The sequence below is a fragment of the Phascolarctos cinereus genome, unplaced genomic scaffold (assembly GCF_003287225.1).
Source record: "Phascolarctos cinereus isolate Bilbo 61053 unplaced genomic scaffold, phaCin_HiC Scaffold_4;HRSCAF=312, whole genome shotgun sequence".
NCBI classification, from domain to species: domain Eukaryota; kingdom Metazoa; phylum Chordata; class Mammalia; order Diprotodontia; family Phascolarctidae; genus Phascolarctos; species Phascolarctos cinereus.
The window spans coordinates 473,822,465-473,845,585 of NW_027555847.1; the positions used below are offsets into that span (position 1 = coordinate 473,822,465).

The 23,121-nt window shown below is 35.3% G+C and overlaps 1 protein-coding gene and 1 long non-coding RNA gene across 5 annotated transcripts in view; one reads left to right on the plus strand and one right to left on the minus strand.

Annotated features, from left to right (window-relative positions):
* Positions 1-23,121, plus strand: part of TOX (thymocyte selection associated high mobility group box) — a 370,938-nt gene that overhangs the window by 187,464 nt on the left and 160,353 nt on the right. For all 4 annotated transcript variants that reach the window (XM_078153395.1, XM_078153397.1, XM_021005919.2 and 1 more), the window contains one exon: positions 10,705-10,947. In XM_078153395.1, coding sequence (XP_078009521.1) covers positions 10,705-10,947 — 243 coding nt within the window. The remainder of the gene's footprint in view (positions 1-10,704; positions 10,948-23,121) is intronic.
* The window catches only part of LOC110221364 (uncharacterized), a 117,889-nt gene that overhangs the window by 56,564 nt on the left and 38,204 nt on the right, over positions 1-23,121 (minus strand). The gene's annotated exons all lie outside the window — the stretch shown is intronic.

Sequence of the window (23,121 nt, forward strand, 5' to 3'; positions counted from 1 at the left end):
ATGGGAAGCAATTTCAGGGAGAAGACACTGGTAATAGTGGAGTCACTGGGAAAGTCCTCCTGAAGAAGGTAGAATTTGAGATAAGTATAGAAGGAAACAAAGGAAGACAGTATATAGAAAGGAGGAGAGAAAGCACTATTGGAAATCCTGAACTTGACCGTGGTAGACAAGAGGACACTTTAAATAAACTTTTGAATAGATTTCATAGGGAAGCTTTGTCCCTAGACAACAACCCTCTGAAGAAAATCCCCCTTTGTGCTTTGGAGTCAATAAAATGTAATTTTAAGTAAAAGCTAAAATTTCCCCTTGGACATTTTCCAATTGGCTGCCTCATCCCTTGCAGGTCTGCCTGATCTCTAGCTTCCAGATAACCTTTACCCACCTCATCCTGCTATCACCTGAACTTTGTGGCACCTTTCCAGAATACCTCCTTTTATGATTTTATTTTTTCCACACATGGCCATGCACACAGTAGGCCTGGGTAAATATCTATTGAGTGAATGAATGTCATGTCAGAAAATTAATGGTTTCTTGAGGCATTGCCCTTTGCCTAACCTGAGAAAGAAAAATTGATGTACACAACGAAACAAAAGTTGTACCTTCTACAATCATATATTTTGATAACTGTTGCTTGATAAATTAGTACATTGTGTATTTTTATAAATGAATGTGATTTATTGCCATTGTCTAACATGTGAAGAAAGACAAAAAAATTGTTTGCAGGATCATTGGATTGAGCACATGAATGTCACTGCTGGACAGTTCTTGCTGAATGTTCAGATGATTTATGTAACAGACCGAAGGTTGCCACAGTAATACGTTATAGTCCCAAGCTATCAAACTTGGTTCATGCAGAGACAAAAGAAGCTGAAAAATACTTACTTCTGAAGGTCCCCCTCCACCCCTGAGGGGAAAAAAAATGAGAGATAACACTGATCTTTTTTAAACTCTTGGGGGAATATGGAAGGAGGGAGAGATACTTTTCTATATTGTTGTAATTTCAGAATGTAAAAAGAGTCCACTTATTTTTATATTCTAATGACCTCTTTCTTTAATTATTTGAACTGTGAAAAAAAAGCATGTAAAAAAGATTAAATATTTTTAAATAGCATTACATATTCTTGGTATTAAGGATATAAGTTAGAGATTAAAAATGAATATATCCTATACATGTTTACCAGTAATGCCATTTTCCCTTTCAAAATGAAAAACATTTTACGATGTGATAGCTAAATCTATAGTAAGTTAAATTTATTCATGATTGTGTGTATCCTCACGGAAGCAAATTTACCCTATAAGAAAAAGCCACTTGATATAGTAGGAATAGTGTTGTATTTGGAATAAGCGGTCTTGGAATTGAATCTTGGTTCTACTTATTACTACCTCTGTAATCTTGACCTAGAAGTTTAACTTCTCAGGCCGTCCATACATTGATATCCATAAAATGAGGGAGTGGACTGGATTAAGGTGCCTTTCAGTTCTAACATTTTGCGAAGTCTGACTTTTTGATAATAAGACTTCCTGTCATCAAAGATAATGTTCTGTATGCTGATTATTCTGGGTGGGCAGAGGCTTATAGATGCAAAGAATCATGTAGAAAAAAGAAGATAGGAAAGGTTAAGAAGAAATTCTCTGACTCTGGTCAGCATAAATTAGTACTCTATCCTTGATAGGTGAAAATGAGATGTATCTGTAGTCAAGAGGAAAGTCTGCATAAATTAGCATTGCACTTCCACATATATCAGCATACCTATAGCAAAAGAGAATGTGAATGATACAGAGAAATAAGGGAAACACTAAACCCAGGGATGAGATGTGTAAAATATTGGCTTTGAACATGTTTGAGAATGTGGAAGTGAAATGATGACAGAAGTGAGACCTTCAATAAATGAGATGAAGTGATGAAAATTAGATGGTTTGTTTGTGCAATTGGAATCTTGCAACAAGAGCATAGGTAATGCATCCATAGTTGGTAGATATCATCTCAAGGAGAATGTTTAGTTTACACAAGTATGGTTTTCAGGACAGATATCCTGCCCTAGACTGGGGCAAGGTGATCCATCACAAACTAATCTAATTCAAAAGAAAAGAAAAGATTACTAACCCCATGGTCTCTGAATTCCATTCTCACCAGGACTGGATCATTAATAGGGCTTCTTCATTATGATCTTCCTAAGGAGGGGAGGTCTTGTCAGGGAACAGGAAGGTAATTTGTTGCATAATCAAATTGATGATTTGATTTGACTTGGGTTTTTTTTGGTTTTTTAAGATATATATGTGTATGTATATATGCATATATATACATACATACATACATATATACACATACATACATACATATATACACATATATACATACATACATACATACATATATATTTCCTTTAGGGATGATGGATACATAGTAAATTCTCTGTAATTTTTAATTTTTGCAAGTTGCCTAGGGCAGTAAGAACATCATGGGTTATAGATGATAGCTAGAAGACACCTTAAAAGTTAGCAAAATCAGTCCCATCCCCCAATTTTACAATGAAAAAACTGAGGCCTGGAAAAGTTTAATGGTTTGCCCAGGGTTGAACAGCTAATAATTGTCTGAGGTAGGAGTCAAACCTAGGTTCTCCTAATTCCAAGCCTAGTCTTCTATCCATTACAAAACACTCCTTCTTAAGTATAGTTTTTATTGCAAATCAATAAATTTCTATTCTTGTTTGCACCAAGTTACCATGAAAAGATCACTCATGGTTGAATTCACCACTGAGTTACCCAGACCAACACAGGGAATTGAGCAGATGCTGGAGAAGATACAATACAAAGAAATCCAAACTAGCCCTGAGTGGTGACTTCAATAATCCATATTTATCAACACTCAGGATAGAATCCTGTCCCTATTCCCTGCATACAAAACTTTACAATCTCTTTTTATTGTTAATTTACAGAAGTTGATATCATTCCACTAAAACTTTGACCACAGGGAAGGGGAGTAGACCATAGGATCCAGGAATGAAAGAGACCTTAAAAGTCATCTGGTATATGCTGAAATTTTGCTAACAACATCCCTAATAAATGACCATTAAGCCACTGCATGAAAGCCCCTGTTGAGAGAATACCTGCCATGCTAGGGCACCCCATTCTATTTTTAAACAGCTCTGACTGGCAGATTTTTTCCCCTTGTATCAAATCTGCTTTATATAACACACACATACCCTTTCTCTAATGCCATGGTTCTGCATTCCAGGATCAAGTTACACAAGTCTAATCTCCTTCACATGATAGCCCTTCAAATATTCATGGATGGCTTTCATCAGTTCACATCCCTGCAGTCCACTCAAATCTCCAAAATTTTGTCCAAAAAAATTGCTATCTAACCATGCATCCCCTACTCTGTGGTACGAAATTGATTTTTTGAACTTGTGCAAAATTTTGTTTTCATCTTTACTGAATGCCATTTTATTAGATTCAGCTCAGGACTCTAACTTGTCGCATTCTGATCATGGTAGCTGTACTATCTCTTCCAACTTTGTGTCATCTGCAAATTTCACAAGGATATATATATATGTACATACTTACATACATGTACACATATATATATACATATACATATATGAATACATATATGCCTTTTTTCAGAGATAAGAATATTAAGTAGTACAAGGCCAAGCACAGATCCCTGGTGCAACTCACCAGAGACCTCATTTCATGTTAAAATGTATCCTGCCTCATTCATGACTACAAATCTGAATCCTTATCGTTATTCTGTGATAGCTCAAATCTTTCCACTGTGCTAATAGTGAGAACACAATTGACTTTAACAAATGCTTTCCTAAAATGCAGATTATTGCTGAATGCATTTGGTTTTCTGGACACGTTCAAATGCATCAGGAGGCCTCCTACAATGTGATAACTAGAACTATACACTATAATCCAGATGTGATCTAGCCAGGGCAGTCTCTAATATAGGAGACCTCTAATCTCCCTCTTTCTGGACTCACTGCTTCTAAGTAGCCTGAGTAGAATAATTTAGGGGCTGCCATTTCACACCCTTGAATTATAGTTAGCTAGCATATGGATAACTAATACCCTCAGATCTTTTTCCACATGAACTCTTATCTAGCCACATTTCTCTCATCCTGTATTTGTGCATTTGATTTTTTAACCCAAAAGTAAGTTTTTGCATTTTATTCCTATTAAACTTCATTTCATTAAATTCAGCCGTTTTTTTTTTAGCCTGCTAAAATCTTTTGTATCCACATTCTGATATTCAATTTATTTCCTAGTAGGTAATATAGTAGACTTGGAGAAAAGAAGGCCTGGACTCAAATCTCTCATCAGATACTTATTTGTCATGTGACAATTTGGAGGATATATGTTATCAGTTGTGTTTAATTGTCATTAGCCTGAATTCCAGTTTCTTGAAGAGCTAACAATCTTTCCAGCTTTGGATCTCTGGACCTTGTTTAACCTTGTCTTCATAACTTTTCTTCAATAAAGCCAGAATCTTCCATCATTACTCATGTTTTTATAAATTCATAAAGCTAACATTGCCATTTATAACCCTAAAATGCAAACTTGCTTTATTAAGTTCAGGAAATCGATAACTAGATAACATACATCCAGCTAAAGAAAAAATACAGTTGTTTACAAACCTCAGTAATGGTGTAAATTTTTGAATGCAGAGTTTAACACATAGAGGAACAGTGTGTAGTAGTTGTGCCTGGTAGTAGTATGGACAGTAGTGATTTCCTTTTTTTCAGAAATGTGAAACAAATGTCATCTATGGCTTTGTCCACATCATTGACAAGTATCAAATAGTACAGGGACAAAAACAGGGGCTCTGGCATGCCACTGCTCTTTATGTCTGATTGGTCAACCAGTTCCAAATTCACAGTTCTACTTTTATTCAGCTTATATACCTACATTTTGCCCACAAGGACAAGTTATACAGGTATATCATGCATGTGGAACTTTCACAATATACCATTCTGGTGATCTTTTTGTAAAGGGAAATGAATTGGCCTAACATAACATGTTCTTCAGGAACCTAGGATAGTTTATAATGATCACTTTACAAACCACTCCTTTGATAATAAGCTATATAATTTTTCCAGGAATTAAACTTAAGCTTCCCCACCTATTGTTTGAAGACTTCTTTGTATTCCCCTTTCTGGGGGAAGGGGAAGAAACAACATCCAGGAGGAAATAATAGAAATGGAAGTCCCCTACAAAATAACTGTAAAATGCATCAAATATCTAGGTATCAATCTACCAAGGCATATGAAAGGCTTGTTTTAGTGTAATTACAAAATGTTCTTCAAAAAAAATAATGAGCAGTTTAAAGAACTGGAGAGATATTCATTGCTCATGACTGGATAGAACCAATATAATGAAAATGATGATATTACCTAAATTATATACTTAGTGCAATACCAATTAAAATACCAAAAGATTAATTTAAAAACTTAAATAAAATAATGACCAAATTCATTTGGAATGACAAGATCTAGAATTTAAAGGGAAGAAATGGGAAAAAGTAAGAAAGAAGGGAAAGTAGCACTTCTGGACCTCAAATTAAGCTATACTTGGTCACATATTCCCAATTTGACAAGAATCAATGGGAAAACTAGAATGCTATTTAGCAAAAATTAGATTCAGACCACCATATTACTCTGTATACCACAGTAAGCTCAAAATGGATACACAGACTAAATATTAAATGAGTTACCAAAAAAAATTTTCAGAAGAATATGGTTAAGGAATATTCTCCCCCTAGACAAATTTATAAAAGGTAGATACATAACTGTGTCTAGGGGCAAAATCTGAACTAAGAAAGAGATAGAGATGATCACTAAAGATAAAAAAGATGTTTTTTTACATAGAATGGAAATGATTTTGCATATTTTTCTGTGTGACACAGATACTTAAAAGTCCAGGTATAATAACCCCTTCTCTCAACAATATGGGAACATAGAACTCGTACTAACATGGTAATGGTCCTTCAAACTCCTTATAACTTCAGATAAAAAGATAAAAGCTTCAAATTAGAAAGACTCTCACTCCCATTGAGCTGTCCACAGTCCTGTTCTCTGCTTGCCAGTTCTCCTGCCTTTCTGTTCTGTGCTAACTGCTTATTAGAGGTCTGCCTTCTGTTTTTGTTTGTTTTTGTTTTGGGGGGTTTTTTTGCTCACTCCTGGGAACTGACTTCAGCCCTAGAAACTCTACCCATATGTTCATACCTATTAGATTGTAAGCTTCTTGAGGGAAGTAACTTTTTTTTTTTGCCATTGTATCCCTGCATTTAGCAGAGTCCTTAGCACAGGGTAGGCACTTAATAAATGTTTTTTTAATTACTGTTATCAATACAAAATTGCCTGCCTTGAACCTCAGCAGCCCTAGCAGGTCAGGTATCATCATCATTTTGCCTGTATAAGCACTCTCCTCCCTCCATTCCCTCACTCCAAAGCTTTCTCAAACAGATGCCCTGTTCAAGAGTTCTAGCTGTAGAGAAAAAAATCCTGAAGTTATAAACTGTGCAGAAACTCTACACCTCCTGAAAAGACTTTGATTCAAGTTCTAGTTCTGAAATTTATAGCTGGGCAAATCTTTTGATCTCTTCGCAAATTGAGGATCATCATTCTTACACTTCTTACCTCACAAAGTTGTTGTGAGGAAAGTACATTAAAAAGCATGAAGTGCCATAAAACGTGAACTATCTGTTGTTTTTGTTGCCATTCTCCAATAGCAATAATGAAAAAAGGAACTGAAAGACAAAAGAGATCTGTGATTTCACGATGGTTCTAATGGGAATGTTCTTCCCTCAGAGTCATGGAACATAGCTCAGGCTGCACTTTGTACCATAGTCCAGCAATAGCCATAGTGAGGTACCAAAGTGAAGGATCAGATGTCAAATAACCCTCTGGTTCTTACTGCTTCCTACAAACTAATCATCTCTCACTTGATGCATTTGATTGGTTGCTTATACCTCCGAACATCAACAAATAGCATCATGGTGTCAACTGACAAATTCAAATGTTCAGGGAATAGAAGGCATTTAGTCAATCTTATGTAAAATGGAAATTTGTAAGCCACATGGCCTTAATCATCCTTTTAACTTATTTGTAACCCTCAAAAGAATTGTCATCATCATTATGACTTTGAGATGTACAGAAGAAATTTGGTCTAGTGGAAAGGACATTCTATTTGGAGCCTGAGAACTTGTTTGGACCCTAGCTTATCTATTTACTTGTGTGACCTTGAGTGTGACCTCAGTGTCCTCATCAGTAATATAAGGAATCAGACTAAATTGTCTTTAACATCCTTTTTAACTCTGTGTTCCCTAAAAAACCCAGCAAAATGTGGTTAACATGGAACTTAGCTCTGTTAGTTTCATAAAACCTTTATCATAGGACAGATGTGTCTTACAAAGACATTTTTATAGATTTCCTAATTCATTTCCACACACATATAAAGATTTCCAGTAAAGTTAATCTGACACCATAGTTAGTTCTTTGTCAGTATTGGTACATCTAGGTATAAATGCCACTATATAATTACATGGCTCCAATTATACTGTAACAGACTTGTACCAAATAACTCTATCATAATTTTCAAAAAATTTTCTTTGTCACAAGTAGAAGCTGCTTAGTAACCTTGTACAGTTATATTTAATGATCACTCTAACTACCCATTTCTGGTTAAGTTGTGGAATCTGCGGTTCTGGTATGTAATTACATGGGTTAAATAAAGTTAATGTGTAATTACATGAAAATAACCATGTAGCTGAGTTAAATTGCAGTACAATTGTTATCACTGAATGTAAAGTGATACCAATTAAACCTCCCTTTGAAACACCACAAATTAAAACCTAACTACCAGGGAAATTCTATTACAGAAAGACACCATACACTAGAGAGAGTATCATTGAGTATTTTCATAGGTTTAAGTATCTCTTTTTAAAACCAGAACCTTATTTTCTCTTTGTTATTATAGTGCTTTGCCTCATTCAGTGAAGGATCAAACAGCAACCCCTTTTTTCCCCATAGCTACATAAAGATAAACATCATGAAATCCAAAACATGCCACTTTGATAAGAGAGGATTCATGCTTCAAGTAGGACTAAATGACCTCCAAGGTCACCTCTTTCAACTTTAAAAGTCTATGATTCAAAGATAAGAAACCCAAATATTAACATAGCCTTCCACATAAATATAAGATTAAGGGAGAGAAGTGCTGGGAGAAGACTCAGATACTGCTTCAGTATACAGCAATTACATGTTCTATGTAAAATTCCCCCTTTGCAAAAAGAGAAAATCTACTTCCCCTCTATTAGACCACCCTTCCTGCCACTGCTCATGTTAAAACCACACCAAAGCCCAAAGCAGCCCTGAAAATTAGCACAAGTTCAGAAACCCAGAGCCTGAAGGTAATCTAGTTGATGACAAGCAAGAATTAAATTTAAAATTATACATATCACTAACAGTGTATTTCCTCAAATTAATGGCATGCACTCTAAGCTTTTGAAATAACTAAGAAATAGGGAAAACATTACATCTGGTCATTTCTTGTTGGTTTTTACATTTTAAGATTCAGTCTACAGAGCTGAATTAAGATTCTCCTTCATTCCTTCCTCCAAACTCTCTCGAATCTCCACACACACACACACACACACACACACACACACACACACACACACACACACACACACCCCTGCTCTTCAGGACCTGCCTCAGCTCCAGATGTTACTAGTAGCTCTTCATTTAATCATGTCTTCTAGCAGCACCTAAATAAATATATCAGAACTTGTAAAACATTTAGCAAGTGCAATTCAAAGATTTTCTTTCTGTTAGACAAATAGACACCATCTGGAGAAAATAACCCCAGGCTCTTGGATGCAATTGCATGAAGCTTAATGGCAGAGCTCCCAATGACTACCTTCTAACTACTGTCTTTGGCTTTCACTTTCTGGCTGCCCTCCTGCATGACCATTGAAAATCTTGCCTATCTCAGCATGCAGTGTTATGTTACATTATATTACTGATGATCCTGAAGACTGGAAAGCTTCTCTCAAGTCAAATAATAGGCTGCATGAAAATATTGGGACTGAAATTATCTCTCCTTAGAATACCACCTGCTCCAAGTAAACATGTTTGTCCATAGATATGTTCATCAGTATTGTTTCATATGCTCTTCTTATTATATCATTTTTCTTAATTCTCTTTGAATATTGCCATTTTCGCTTTTGAGCTAGAATCTCCCAAATACCTTTCCAGTACCATCATTTTCTCTGATGACACTTTCCAGAGAAAAGCAAAAATATCAATAGTTGTTATTTCACTGATTAATTCCTATACCTTAATTTGTATTATTACTATTTTCTAAAATATGTAAAATGAATTTAGGTTAACTGCAGTATTTAGTTTTGACTTGATTCCCAAGGAAAAGAATTCATAGAAATGAATGTTAATAGTATGAAACCAAGAAAACTTATCTCCATTTGAATTTGTAGCTAAAAATAGGCCTTCCTATTGAGAAAATAAAAATTGATTCCATTTTGTAATTGAGTCTATTCTGTATCTCTGTCACTATTTTATATAACCGCCTAAGTCATATTTCTTTGTCTTTGAATTAAGTTTGGAAGTTCATAGGTTCAGAAGTTCAGTTTCTTCCTCTCTGAGTTTAAAAGTTCAGTTTTCCTATAAATCACTTTAATTAAAAGAAACCTGTTATCTCTATACCACTACTTGTCCTTGTACAATTAAAGGAAATCTGTTATCTCTATATGTACCATTATTCTTGTAGGTAGACTAATCAATTAGAATTTCCAAGCAAGATGGAAGGAGAGGTTGTGGCTATCCCTGCATTCCTGATTTCCAGCCAATCGAATTGTTTGCCGTGTCTATGGTGCATCTAATTTTGTAGCAATAATCTTGTCTTCCCCATCTATGAAGTTGCCCTCTATTTATTTGGATGCTCCTCCTTTTGTCTATAAAAATGATCCATTAGCTCTCATTTGTAGTCTTAGTTTGCTGAGGAGGCTGAGACCCTGTATGTTGGCAAATTTATGCTTTGCTAATAATTTGATTATGCTTGGAGCTTGTGCCTCAGTTTATCTTAATTTCAATTGTGACACTATTTATGTTTTGTTTATTTTTGTTTTTGTATATCATGCTTTCAATGCAGCTATACCACAGTATACACAAGTAACATCTCTATTGTTATTATGTTTGTTTGTTTGTTTGTTTCCAGTAGAAAGGTGAGTATATGGGTTTTTTGAAAACCTAAAAGTTTCTGGAATTCATTTTATTACAGCCCATGATCTGAGCTGTAGGGAGCCCTATAAAGCACATTTGATCAAACATTAATTTTATAAATTGCCTTCCTTCCCCACAATTCCCATGAAAAAAGGTATTCAGCTAGATTAAGACTCTGGAAAAATTTAATGGGACCCTTGAAATCTGTTTGATTTCAGCTTTTGGGGAGAAAAAAAAACCTGCCTAATGGAAATTATGTGCATACCAGACAGGCTTATGCCTCTGAGGCACTTTCCCTCCATGCATAATAGCCAAACTGCAACAGAAGAATCTATGAGTGTTTGAAATGTTCCCTTCGGTAAATTGATGCTACTGCCTGAAGTAACATATAAGCGGGTTATATGAGGGCATGCTCATGTGTGTGATGATTTTCAACAATATTCTTATTTTCATTTAACAGTCTTACCCTGGCCCAAGTCTTGAAAGTGAAGACTTTAACATTCCTCCAATTACACCCCCTTCACTACCTGACCACTCGCTGGTGCATCTGAATGAGGTAGAGTCTGGTTACCACCCTCTTTGTCATCCAATGAACCATAATGGGCTGCTTCCATTCCATCCACAAAATATGAACCTACCTGAAATTACTGTATCCAACATGCTGGGCCAAGATGGAACACTGCTTTCAAACTCCATTTCTGTGGTAAGAACCTTTACCCATTTGGGGATATGGAGCGAGGTGGTGGTGAGCTGGATTAGTCAGTGAGACTTCTAAAATGATCGTAAAATGGTATTATGAAACCAGAAGTACTGACAACTGCTTAAAATGTTTACCAAATGACCTATATTTCTGTACTATATTCTGCAAAATGCTAAAGTGATTTTCTATCTATTCTTTATCAAAAGTCAAAGTGAAACCATCAGTATTGTTTCATATGTTCTTCTTATTATATCATTTTTCTTAATTCTCTTTGAATATTATTTATTTCAAATGTTGATATAAGTATTAGAAATCCTAAATACAGGATTGGTGAGCTTATTATCGTAGAATATTATCATCCTAGAGGTGGAAGGGAATTTAGCATCCTCTAGTCTGATATTCTAATTAACCATATACTTAATCCTTGGAACAACAACTCTGACAAATGGTCATTTCACCTTTATTTTAATATGTCCTATGTCCTTTGACAGGAAATGTCACTATTTTTTAACATAGTCCATTCTGCTATTGGATAGCTATAGATGTTAGAATTTTCTTTCTTACTTTAAGCGAAAAAATGTCTCTGTAATTTATTCATTGGTCCTAGTTCTGCCCTCTGAAGCCAAGAGTTAGAAAGAATAATTCTAATCTCATTTCCACATGATAGCCCTTCACATATTTGAAGAAAGTTGCCATACCCCAAATATCACTAGTTTCTTCAGCTGTTCCTTAGAACATGGTTTCCAAATCTCTCATCATGCTGGTCACCTCTATCAAATACAGTCTGGTTTGCCGTGTGTTATGCGTCATGCCTAAAATGTGTCATATCATTCTGAAAATAATATTCTAGAGGATCTAAATAACATTAGTTTGACTAAATCTGCCTAGCACCAAGTATGGTGGCACAGTTAATTATATCTTCCTTGATCTGGATATGATGGGCTTTTTGTTTGTTTTCCTATGCAGTCCAAGAATTGCATTATTTTTTAAAAGCAATGTTAGCTCATATTGCCAAGTTTATTATCACACAGAGACCCCCTTTTTCACATATTACAGAAGCCAGGTCTCTCCCACCCTGTACTCATTTAATTGATTTTTTTAACCTAAATGGAGGCTTTTAAAGTTGTCTTTATTAGAATTCATATTTTTAAGTTTTGGTCTGTCATTCTAGTCTGTTGAGGTAATATCTTTATTCTGTTATCCAATGTGTGAACTATCTCTACAAGCTTTATGTTATCCACTGACTTGATAAGAATGCTTCTTTTTTGTCTTCACTGAGTAATACAGTAGGACAGGGTGAAGGACCACAGATCTCTGCAACTTGCTTCTAGATATCTTTCTCTTTTGTGACAATAATCCTTTTTTTTTTGCTTATTTGTGGAACTATCTATAAATCTATTTAATTGTGCTATTATGGTCAGAATGATCTGATTGATTAACTTGTTAATTTTAAGCACAATAACTCTTCTAGGCAACATTTTTATTACCAGAATCATTAATGCATTTTGACTGTCAGATAGATTACTTGGTTATCTAGTCTTAACTAAATAAATTGAGTTTTCAGTCAGATTATTCTGATACAGATAGAAAAAGATGTTCTACTGGATTTCTATTTGATGCTATAATTAAGTCTTTTAGAAAATAGATTTTTTTTTATCCTTCATGTTTTAGTACACTGTCTGGCACATAGTAGTTGCTTAATAAATGTTTGTTGACTGGCTGAACATAGACTATACCTTTTCTCCATGGTTGAGCATGGAATTATATGCAATTTTTTTATCCAAACTGATTTGGGGGTGGGGGTGGCATTGCCTACAAAGACTTTCAATATCACTGAACAACTTCTCCAGATTATTCCAGCTCAGGAGACCCTGCCTAGGAGAATGAGTAGTAAATAATTACACTTTCAAAACAAACAAACTAGAACTTAAATATTTTGAAGATTATTTAATTATTCCTTTGATGCTGCCATTTTCCAAACATGGGTGGAACTCTTTTGGGGGATTACCATCAGGAAGAGTTTACAAACCATCAAAGAGTTTACAAACCATGTGAGATAAAGGGATATTATATAAAATCTTTTTTTTTCTGGAAATACCCACTTTCATTTCCTAGGGGAAAAAATGAGTCATTTATTTCTAAGCCACAAAATTAACTTTTTCTTCTCATTTACATTAACTTGATTTCTCTTCCTTCATATTACCAACTTGGTATGTCCTAAAATTTCCAATAATTTAATAATAATAATCACAGCTGACATTTATGTGTTTTATAGTTTACAGATAACTTTAGCTATATTATATGTTCTCATTTAAAAATGTTTGATAATTTTTTTGTGGTTTTTTAATACTACAGTTATTTTCTATAACTTCCATACAAGCCTTAAAAGGAAAGTTAAGTAAAAACCAGCCAACACCATGACTATGTCTGACAGCATATTCAGCATTCAGTACCCATAGTTTGCCACTTTTCTACCAAGAGAAGAGAAGTGATTCTCTGAAACTAAGCCTGGAATAGCATTTAATCTAAATTCTGATGTTGCTACTATTATTTTCAGTTACATCATCATAGTGTCATATATCTAGAGCTAGAAGGGGCCCTGAGAAGCCATATAGTCCACCCTCATCATTTTATACATGAGGAAATGAAGGATTAAAAACATAAAGTGATTTGTCTAAGGTCACTCCAATAGTGACAGGGGTAGGATTCAAACCAAGATCTCCTCACTCCAAATTCACTGCTTTTTCAACATTTTCTCATTAAGCTTCATAACATCCCTGCAGTATAAGTGATGTAGGTATTACTGTTATCATCATCTTCATCATCATTATTTCCATTTCACATATAAAGATATTGAGGCACAGAGCATGTAAATGACTTTCTTGAAGTCACATAAGTGACAAGTGACAGTCAAAACAAAGTCTTCTGTTTTCTTTCCACTAAAGCAGTGGTTACCATTTAGTGGTCCAAGGCAGAAGTGTCAAAGTCACTTTCTGGATCAGATTAAAATGAAATTGGGAAGTGTTTAATAAAATAGATAAAAATATAATAAAACATAAATAATGTTAAATTTGTGAATTTCTAAATCAATATGCAGCTAGCAGGAAATTTTCTATTTGACTTTGATACCACTTGTCCAAGGGATTCACAATAAAAATTCTTTAATCATGTTGTAAGTAGTAAATGATTACATAATACTCCAAACAGTATATTAAATTATCCTGGGTTCATAACACATCCTCTCTCAAAAGTCTGCTCTCAGCAGAAGTTTTAATAAATTAATTCATACTAAAATGTAAATGATGACTAAGTGCTATTTCTTCCAAGGATTTTTTTTCCCCAAGGGACAAAGTTCCATTTTGCTTAAGGTTGAAAAACAAATATCAAATTGTAGAATTTTCAATACCAGGATAGTGGGTAGAAATAACATTCTGGGAAATAAAACATCTTGGCTAGTACACCTGAACTTCTAATACACAGGTGGACACAAAAGAACATCCTGTGGAGTGATACCAAGAGGCTTTCCCTGCCAGATAATTCTGTTTGGCTATGTCTTGGGGTGTTCTAGCTGATGGCACATATTCAATCCTCTATACTGAATTCATTTTTTGATGTATGGTGGTGTGGTCTGCTATCGATAGGCTTGGGCTTTTAGTGAAATTCCAAAATCACTTTAGTTCATGATGCAAGGATGAAAAAGTCTATATTATATTGAGATCTTTGCCAAGGCTGAAGTACAAGCTTTTTGCTAATTACATGCAGCAAAATAAGCTGTAAAAGTTCAATAGGAATCTAAAGAAAAGAGAAAGTTAATGAATAAGGAATTCTCTTCCACTTACCAACATTCCTTTTAGAAAGTTCTTCACATCTTGTCCTTAATCCAAGTATAACTTGTCAATTACTGAAAGCCTACTTTGGTCTTTAGGTGCTGAAGAAACTATTGAAGAAATAGTAATAGCTACCTAGAGACAGCTTAGATGGCACAGTGGATAGAATGTCTGGCCTGGAGTCAGGAAGACTTGAGTTCAAATCCAGCCTCAGACACTTGGCTGTGTGACTCTGGGCAAGTCACATTACTTCTGTTGGCCTCAGTTTCTTCATCTGTAAAATTAGGATAATAAGAGCACCTACCTCCCAGGATTGTCGTAAAGACCAAAGGAAATAATAATTGTAAAGCGCTTAGTGCAGTACCTGACATATAGTGAAGGCTATATAAATGTTAGCTATTATTATTAACTATTAGTAAGATATGGCCCCTGCCTCAGAAAGCTTATAATTTTGTTAAATGGGCAAAAATAATGCTAGATTCAATTAGCAAGAACACAAATATCATAAGAATGCAGAGAAGGAAGCAGTCAGGAGGAAGGAAAAGTTCTTTTTTAAAAAAATAACTTTTTATTGAACTTCTTTTTTTCACATTATCAAATATTCAACAGTATTCTTCTCTCTCCCAGAAAGCCATTTCATTTAATACATATTTTTTAAAGGAAAAAAATATGAGAAAAAAAATCAGTAAAACTGATCAATGCATTAAAATAGTCTGAATGTATGTGCAGTGTATCATACCCGTGGGACCTCATACCTCTTCAAAGGGGTGGAGGAGCAGTGCCTAATCATATCTCTTCTTTGGAGCCATGTTTGTCCTTTGTAATTCACAACATTCATTTTTTATTGCTTGGTGGTTATTCTTTCCATTTATATTGTTGTAGTCATTCTGTATTTTTGTTTTCTTGACCCTACTCACTTTGCTCTATATCACTTCTTGTAAATCTTTCTAGGTTTCTCTGTATTCATCATATTCTTTGTTTCCTGCAACACAACAGTATTCCATTGCATTCATGTAACACAATTTGTTTAGCCATTCTCCAATTGACGGACATCTACTTTATTTTCAATTTGTTGCTATCACAAAAGATGGTCTTTTAAACATTTTGGTGTATATGAGAACTTACTTTTTATCAATGGTAGAGAAGAACTCCTTGGAGGTATTTAAGAGGCCTTGGAAGCCTAGACTAGATTTGAGGACATTAAAAAAGGAGACAAACAATATGTTGCTAACCTATTTTCACATTCACCTAAGTCCCTAGAAGAATACAAATGTCAAGGTAGATGACCCTCCATTTTCACACCTTGGAAGTTTATAACTCTTTAAAGGATTATTTGCTTCGAAAAGTGCTTTGGAAATAAGAGATTTTTCAAAAGCATTTTCAAGCCATGCTTGAGGAGAATTTACTCAAATTAATTCTAAGTCTTTGGACCTTTTACTGGTACTCATGACTGATGTGATCCAAAATATTTAGCTATAGAACTACAGTGACTTGCCTGCCAATAACTGAGACACTCTGGTGAATAGCTCACAATTTCTGACCAAACTGCTTATGCAAACACTGAACGAAAAGCTGATGAAATTAAACAGTAAAAGGGGCCTGGAAGGAACCTAGTACTTTCCTTTCAAATCTCCTCTCAAAAGCTCACACACAATATGAGCAAAAACTCCTCAAAGCCACCATGCAGAGCATGAAATAATGTCCTTTCCATAAGCTCTGACTGTAAATGGCTAGTTGAATATAGAATATAGCCTACATGCATTTGTGCATAAGGGCAAATAACTTTAATTGGATTAAAGAGCAGCATCACCACTGTTAATAAAGAAGTCCCCCTAGATTTTAGCAGCATTACATTTATATCTTCTCAGTTAGGTTTTTAATCAATGCAGCATAATTAAGTATTTTTAGCCTAATTCAAATGTATATATTTTTTCCTGGGATTTGCCTTAGAAAATGGTTTCACTCACAAAAAGATATAAAGGCCACAGATTCCGTATCGTGGGATTTTTCTAATTAATGCTAAACAGAAAGATTAAGAAAAAGAAAAGTAGAGGCAGTCCAATATTTCATGTCATATAGAGTCATTCACCGAGTCTATAGTTTTCCTAAATCCTTACAGAACATTTCTCTCATTCATCCTCAACTAATACTTGTCCTTTATCCCATCCAGGCTAATCAGTAAATGGAATACTATGTAGTTCAAGGAGCCTGCAAAAAAATACTGAATCACATTTCTTTAATGCTCTAAAACTGCATTCTCCATTTCTGTTGAGGGCCCCACAAACCTTTCAGTCACACCGGCCCACTGTCATGGAGTCATCTTTGACTCTTCCCAGTCCCTGACCCTCACATATCCAGGTGCCTGTTCTTCTCAATTCCACTCCCAAAACATTTCTTCTATTCCTACCCTTCTTGGCACTCACATAGCCACCACCCCAGTTCAGACTCTTAGCAACCCTCACCTGCTCCATTTCAGTAGCCTCCTGTTTGGTCTCCCCACCTTCAGTCTAATTAATCCCTTCCTAATCCATCCTCCACACAACTGATATAAATTAGCATTGCTAAATCACGTGTCTGACTGGCTCCCTCTGGGATGAAATTCAAGTTCTTCAGGCCAGCATTTAAAGCCCTTTATGGTGTAGCTCCAATCTTTCTTTTTAAGCTAATTTTACATACTCCTTCCTTCCAAGTTCTATGTTACCACCAAATTGGGCCACTTTATAACATCATGGAATTAGCACCAAAAGGGACTTCATTGAATCTAACCCAATTATTGAGGGGAGAGAATGAGACTAAGAGGTTAATTGACTTGCCCAAGGTCACACAGGTAGTATATAGGAGAGCTAGGATTTAAACTTGGGTCTCCTGACTTGAAATCCAGTGTTTTTTCTACTGTACAATGCTGTCTCATTTCCTCCTCCCTCTTCCCTGAATTTCACACTCTATTTTCTGACTGCATGTCTTTGGAAGGCTTTTCCTCCCTTCCGGGTATGCACACCTTCTTCACCTCTACCTTTTAGAATCCTTAGCTTCCCTCTCCCAGGTATCAGCTCCTATGGAGAAGCCTTTTCTGACCTCCACGGATTTTGTGGCACTCTGTGTCATCAAATTATCTGGTATTCACTTACCTGTTTATGTGTTCCATTCAATAGTAGAATGTAAGGTCATTAAAGACAAGGGGTGTTTTTCAATTTTGTCCTTGTACTCCTAACATTGAGCAATGACTTGTACATAGTAGGCATTTCATAAATGCTTACCACTTATTGAAAATGCTTCATTTACAACAGACCTTTGAGACTTGTAGTGCAATTATCATTACTTCCATTTCACAGATGAGAAAACGAGATCAAGAAAGATTATCATTTTTAAATTATCAAACATCCATCAATTGGAAAAATCATTATTCAAATGATTATCTTTTGAATCCAACTCCACAAGTCTTTAGCTGATCTACTTGCAAAAGTCAGCCAAGGTTGTATGATTTTGCTAATTGACTTCTTGACTAATCAATGCACTAGTTTCTTTTAATCTGTCAAAACAAACAACTTTGAGGAAGCTAGGTGCCACAGTGGATAGAACACAGGCCCTAGATTCAGGAAGACCTCAGTTCAAATCCAGCCTCAGACACATAACACTTACTAGCTGTGTGATCTTGGGCAAGTCACTTAACCCCATTGCCTAACCAAAACCAAAACCAAAACAAAAAACAATGTGACCCTGAGAATAAGTTTCCCATATGCTACCATGAAGTTTCTACGTTCTTATATTTCTCCTTCCTTCCAAACTATCCTACTTCCCCAGCCCCTTACTCCCTCCCAGCTTTTTAGCGCTGTCCTGAGTTTTTCTCTTCTGGGGTGTGCTACCACATATGTTACATAATCATTGAAGAGCCCTCTTTCCTCTTTAAGGGATTCAAGAAATTGAGTTTTTTACATGGTTGATAGGTGCAATATTAGAGAGATACTCCATTCCCAACCTCTGATAGGGCATGGACTGTCAAACAGGCTAGAATATCTAGAGCTATTTAGAGCAAGGTAAGTGGTTATTAGTTCTAGTTCTCCAAGTCAAAGCTAAACCCTTTCAAAAAGATGTTTTTCCTCAATACTAGGGGTGGGTAGATGAGGACAGGAAGATAACTTTTCATATTTTAAAATTATTTTATTTTATTTTTTAGTTATTGGCATTGATTGTTAAATGTCATTATGATTTGTTGATAAATTTCCTGTGCAGAGAATCCATTGAAATGACATCATTAGTTAGGGATGTCAAAAACTTTGATCCTGGCTTCACTGACTGACTTTGTCACCTAGTGACTTAACCTCACTGTACTATACTTTCCTTTCCTCAATTTCTTTGTAATGACTTGCCTTTCAGAGAGGCTTTGTAGGCTAATGAGATATCTGAGAGTCCTTAAAGGATCATTTCATGTGAAAGAGTAGTTGTTATTCTGCAGTTGGGACCGACCTGGCTTCTTATTGCTTTGTATTGTTTGCCATTTTTTTTTTTTGCTTTCCCCATGTGTGGCAGGACAGAAAAAATTAGTGGCTTGTTCCAAGTCTTTGGGCTGGTTTGTAGAAAGGTGAATAAAAAAAAAAAAGATCCCCATTAATTATTCATGGCTTATGTGAAAAATCTTTGACTCTTGAACCTAAAATCGAGTTCTTCAATTTGTGCATTTGTTTTTAGGATTTATTTGTCTTTCCCACCCACCCCACCCCCACACACATAGAAACACATTCACTGTTTGGTTTAACTAGGTTTGGTCCACAGGGAAATGCAGACTTGTACAAAGTCATCCCAGCTTTGTTGCTTGGCCTACATGTAGTGATTGCTTGCTCTTTGTGCAAGCCACAACCCCTCGCTCACACAAAGGGAACCCTTGCAAAGTTTGAGAAGGCAATCACTGAAAGGCTCCATTTAGAAACAAGGCTTTTTCGTGGAGTGTGGTTCCTAATGACATGTTATAGAAAGTTTACAATGAAAAAGCAACAAAGAGATCGCAATTTCTCCGAATGCTTCAAATGTCCAGTTTTGAAGTTTAAAAATGGAAAAAATGTTAAAAAGCAATAAAATTGAGGGATTTATTTCCCAAATGCTCTATTTTTCCCCTGGCAACAAAAGCAAAGCATAATGTATATGCTCAGATTTATTGTCACTTCTTAGCATATAGTCGTGACACACTCTGAATTCAAAGACCACTGTACAACTGTTTTGACAACCATCACATCAGTAGGTGCTGTGCAAGACACATGAAACTGAAGCATGAGTGTTTCTTTAGGTCTATAGGGAGTGCAGTACATCAGTGAATTCAGCTGTATTAGAGCAGCATGAATTTCTAATATGTCGCCATTATGGAAAAGACCACTGGCATATTGAATAATGCAGCTTTCAAAGCGGAGCAGAAAATGTGATTACAGACAATTTGATTGCTGTTTTTAAAATAAATATTTTCAAAATCTTGAGGTATTTTATTTCATGTAATGCATAAAACATGTAACAGTGGACGAGAGCTAAAGATCTTTTAGGACACTAAAGAGCAGATGATGTCAGCTCCATTTAGATATGGAATAATAGAAGCATTAGTTTAAAATGAAATGGATGTCACAGTGGCTTGTTTCCTTATTTTAAAAAAAGCAATAAAAAGAAATGATTTTGCCCACTTTAACAGAAGAATAAAGGCAGCGAATAATTATTTAGCATTATAACACAGTTCATCAAGTGCTTAGCAATTACAGTCTTTTTTTTTCCACAAAATATCCTTTTTTGAATTTTGCAGCACATGAGAACAATGTACTAAACCACCTTAATAGAGTAAAGAAATAGGATGTCTTTTCATTTTTTTCTAGGTTGTTGAAAATATAACTTTTTATTTATTCTGAAATTGGTATCCTCAGGTAATTAAGTGTAAGGTGCTTTTAAGGGTCCTCTTTCTCAAAAGCTAACTCCAAATTTAGTAATTAGGATTTATCCTAGGGCTCCACTGAGTTGTTGATTTGGGAAGTACCTTTTAGTGTTGGAGCAAATGATGAATTTCAATGGAAGCATTTAGGAACAACTTTCAGTAGTCACCAGACCAAACAGGAGGCTTTCTTTTCTTGAACTAAGTAGTGAAATTAAAAACCAGAATAAATAATAGTTTGTTTCATTATTAGGCTCTACATTTCCTGTGAAAATCAGAACATTGTCTCATCACTGCACTATGGAAGAGAAAATGATCAAAAGATATATTTCATAGATTTAGAGCTAGAAAGGACCTTAGAATTCATATAAATCTCTTATGAATGAGGAAACTGAGGCCCAGAGAGGTTAATCAGCTTTTCCAAGGTCACACAGAAAGTAATGACAAAGCAAGTATTTGAACCCAACCTCTCAATTTCCAGTTCCAATCCACTCCTCACAGAGGTGTCTGCAATTCTCCAAAAGTTATTGAATCAACCCTTCTGCCTCTAAGTTGTGCTAACTTAAAACCACTAAGGGTAAGTAGGTGGTTTTCTGTCAAGAAATACAGGTTCTACAATTCCCCTTGCTAGCCTGTTTATGTTTAATTAAATTAAATTGCAGTGATAAGTAATATTGCAGAAATAGTAAAATTGCCATCAAAGATTTGTGTTCCATTTAGGAATTTCCTACTTAATGTAAAGCCATAACCTTTTACTGTAATTTTAGCCCACTAGGTCTATATCTTTACTTCAGATACTTGAATAACAATGAATTTCATGTAGTTGACATTTATTAAGTCATTCTGCAGTTGTCTTTTCCCTAAACCAAATAACCCCAACTCCTTTAACCTTTCCTCAAAGGCCCAACTTTTCAACCTGTTAATCATATTATATTAGCTTCTCTTCTTTTTAACCCTGTCTTTTTTTTTTTTTAGTGAGGCAATCAGGGTTAAGTGACTTGCCCAGGGTCACACAGCTAGTAAGTGTCATGTGTCTGAGACCGGATTTGAACTCATGTCCTCCTGACTTCAAGGCCGGAGCTTTATCCACTGCACCACCTAGCTGCCCCCAACCCTGTCTTTCTTAAGCTATGTAGATTAGAATTGGGCACAATAATTTAATGAGGAACTAAAAGAGACTGACTTTGAAAAAAGGATTAACTCTTGACTTCTGAAAGTCATACTTCGGCTAAGTTTTTTTTGAAAATATAATTGTTGAATTGTTGATGTATGTTGAATTTTTAAACTGTTTTGACTCCTAGGTCTTATTTCCCTTGATAATTGTCTCTAGCCAGTTATTTTCCATTTTGTCTCTAGACATGTCATTTCTAGTTCTAATGGCAAACATGTAGGAAGTCTATAATAATATTGGTCTCTTAAGGCATCTTTTGCTGGATACACACATATACAAATGTGTGTGTGTGTATTATTTAAATAACCCATAGAAAAAGCAGATAAAGGAGGAAAAAATACAGAGGTACAAGTTTTCTTTGTGGTGCATGAGTTCCCAGTAAGTAGAGAATCAAGGATTCTCTGAGTTTTTTAGTTAGTCATGATAATGCCTGAGATTGTTAATTTAAAAAGTAAAAAAAGGATCTTTTCCAAAGTGATAAATGAGTAATTCATTTTCTCCTGGGGGGGGAAGGGGGGTTGATGGAAAATTGTCGTGGAGGCTCAGAAGAAAGATCAAGAACTAAATAGGAAAATAATCTTGTTTAATGGAGAAATTAAACCTAGAACAAAGCAAGGATGTAGGGTAATTTATATGCCCAGATTCATGTGGATGATCTTTTTCCTCAGTGCCCCCAGTAATTATCTCATCCCTCTCTCTCTTTACATTTTCATTCCCTTTTCAGATTTGAACTCAAACTGTTTCTTTTGTTTTCTCTCTTCCCTATCTCTCGCATTTCTCTTTTCTACTTTCTCATCTTTCCCCTTTTTTTTTCAACATCTATACAATTGAAAGGAAGGGCAATTGGTGTGATGGAAGGAGAACAGGACTTGGGATCAGAAGAGACAAGGGTTCCCATCCTGCCTCTGGCATGTACTAATTGTGGGACTATGGCAAAATCACTTAATCTAACCTCAAACTCCTCATCTATTTAAAATTGGGTTAATACTCATAGCACATACATCAGGATTGTTTTGAGAAACAGGTAGAAAGGTGTCATAAATCTGAATGTACCGTATAAATATCAGTTCTAATTATGAGCCACCAGGATGGCTTCAGCCAGTAACTAATGCAGATATTAATTAGATTAAAACTGATTTCAGCATCCTCTTTGCATGAAATCTTCTCAGTTTTAACTGTACAGATGATCTAAATGTCTTACAGAGCCAAGTCAGTTTCATTGGTTTAAAACAACTTAATTTTTTCCCCTCATGCACAAGCCATTGACACATTGTTAATCT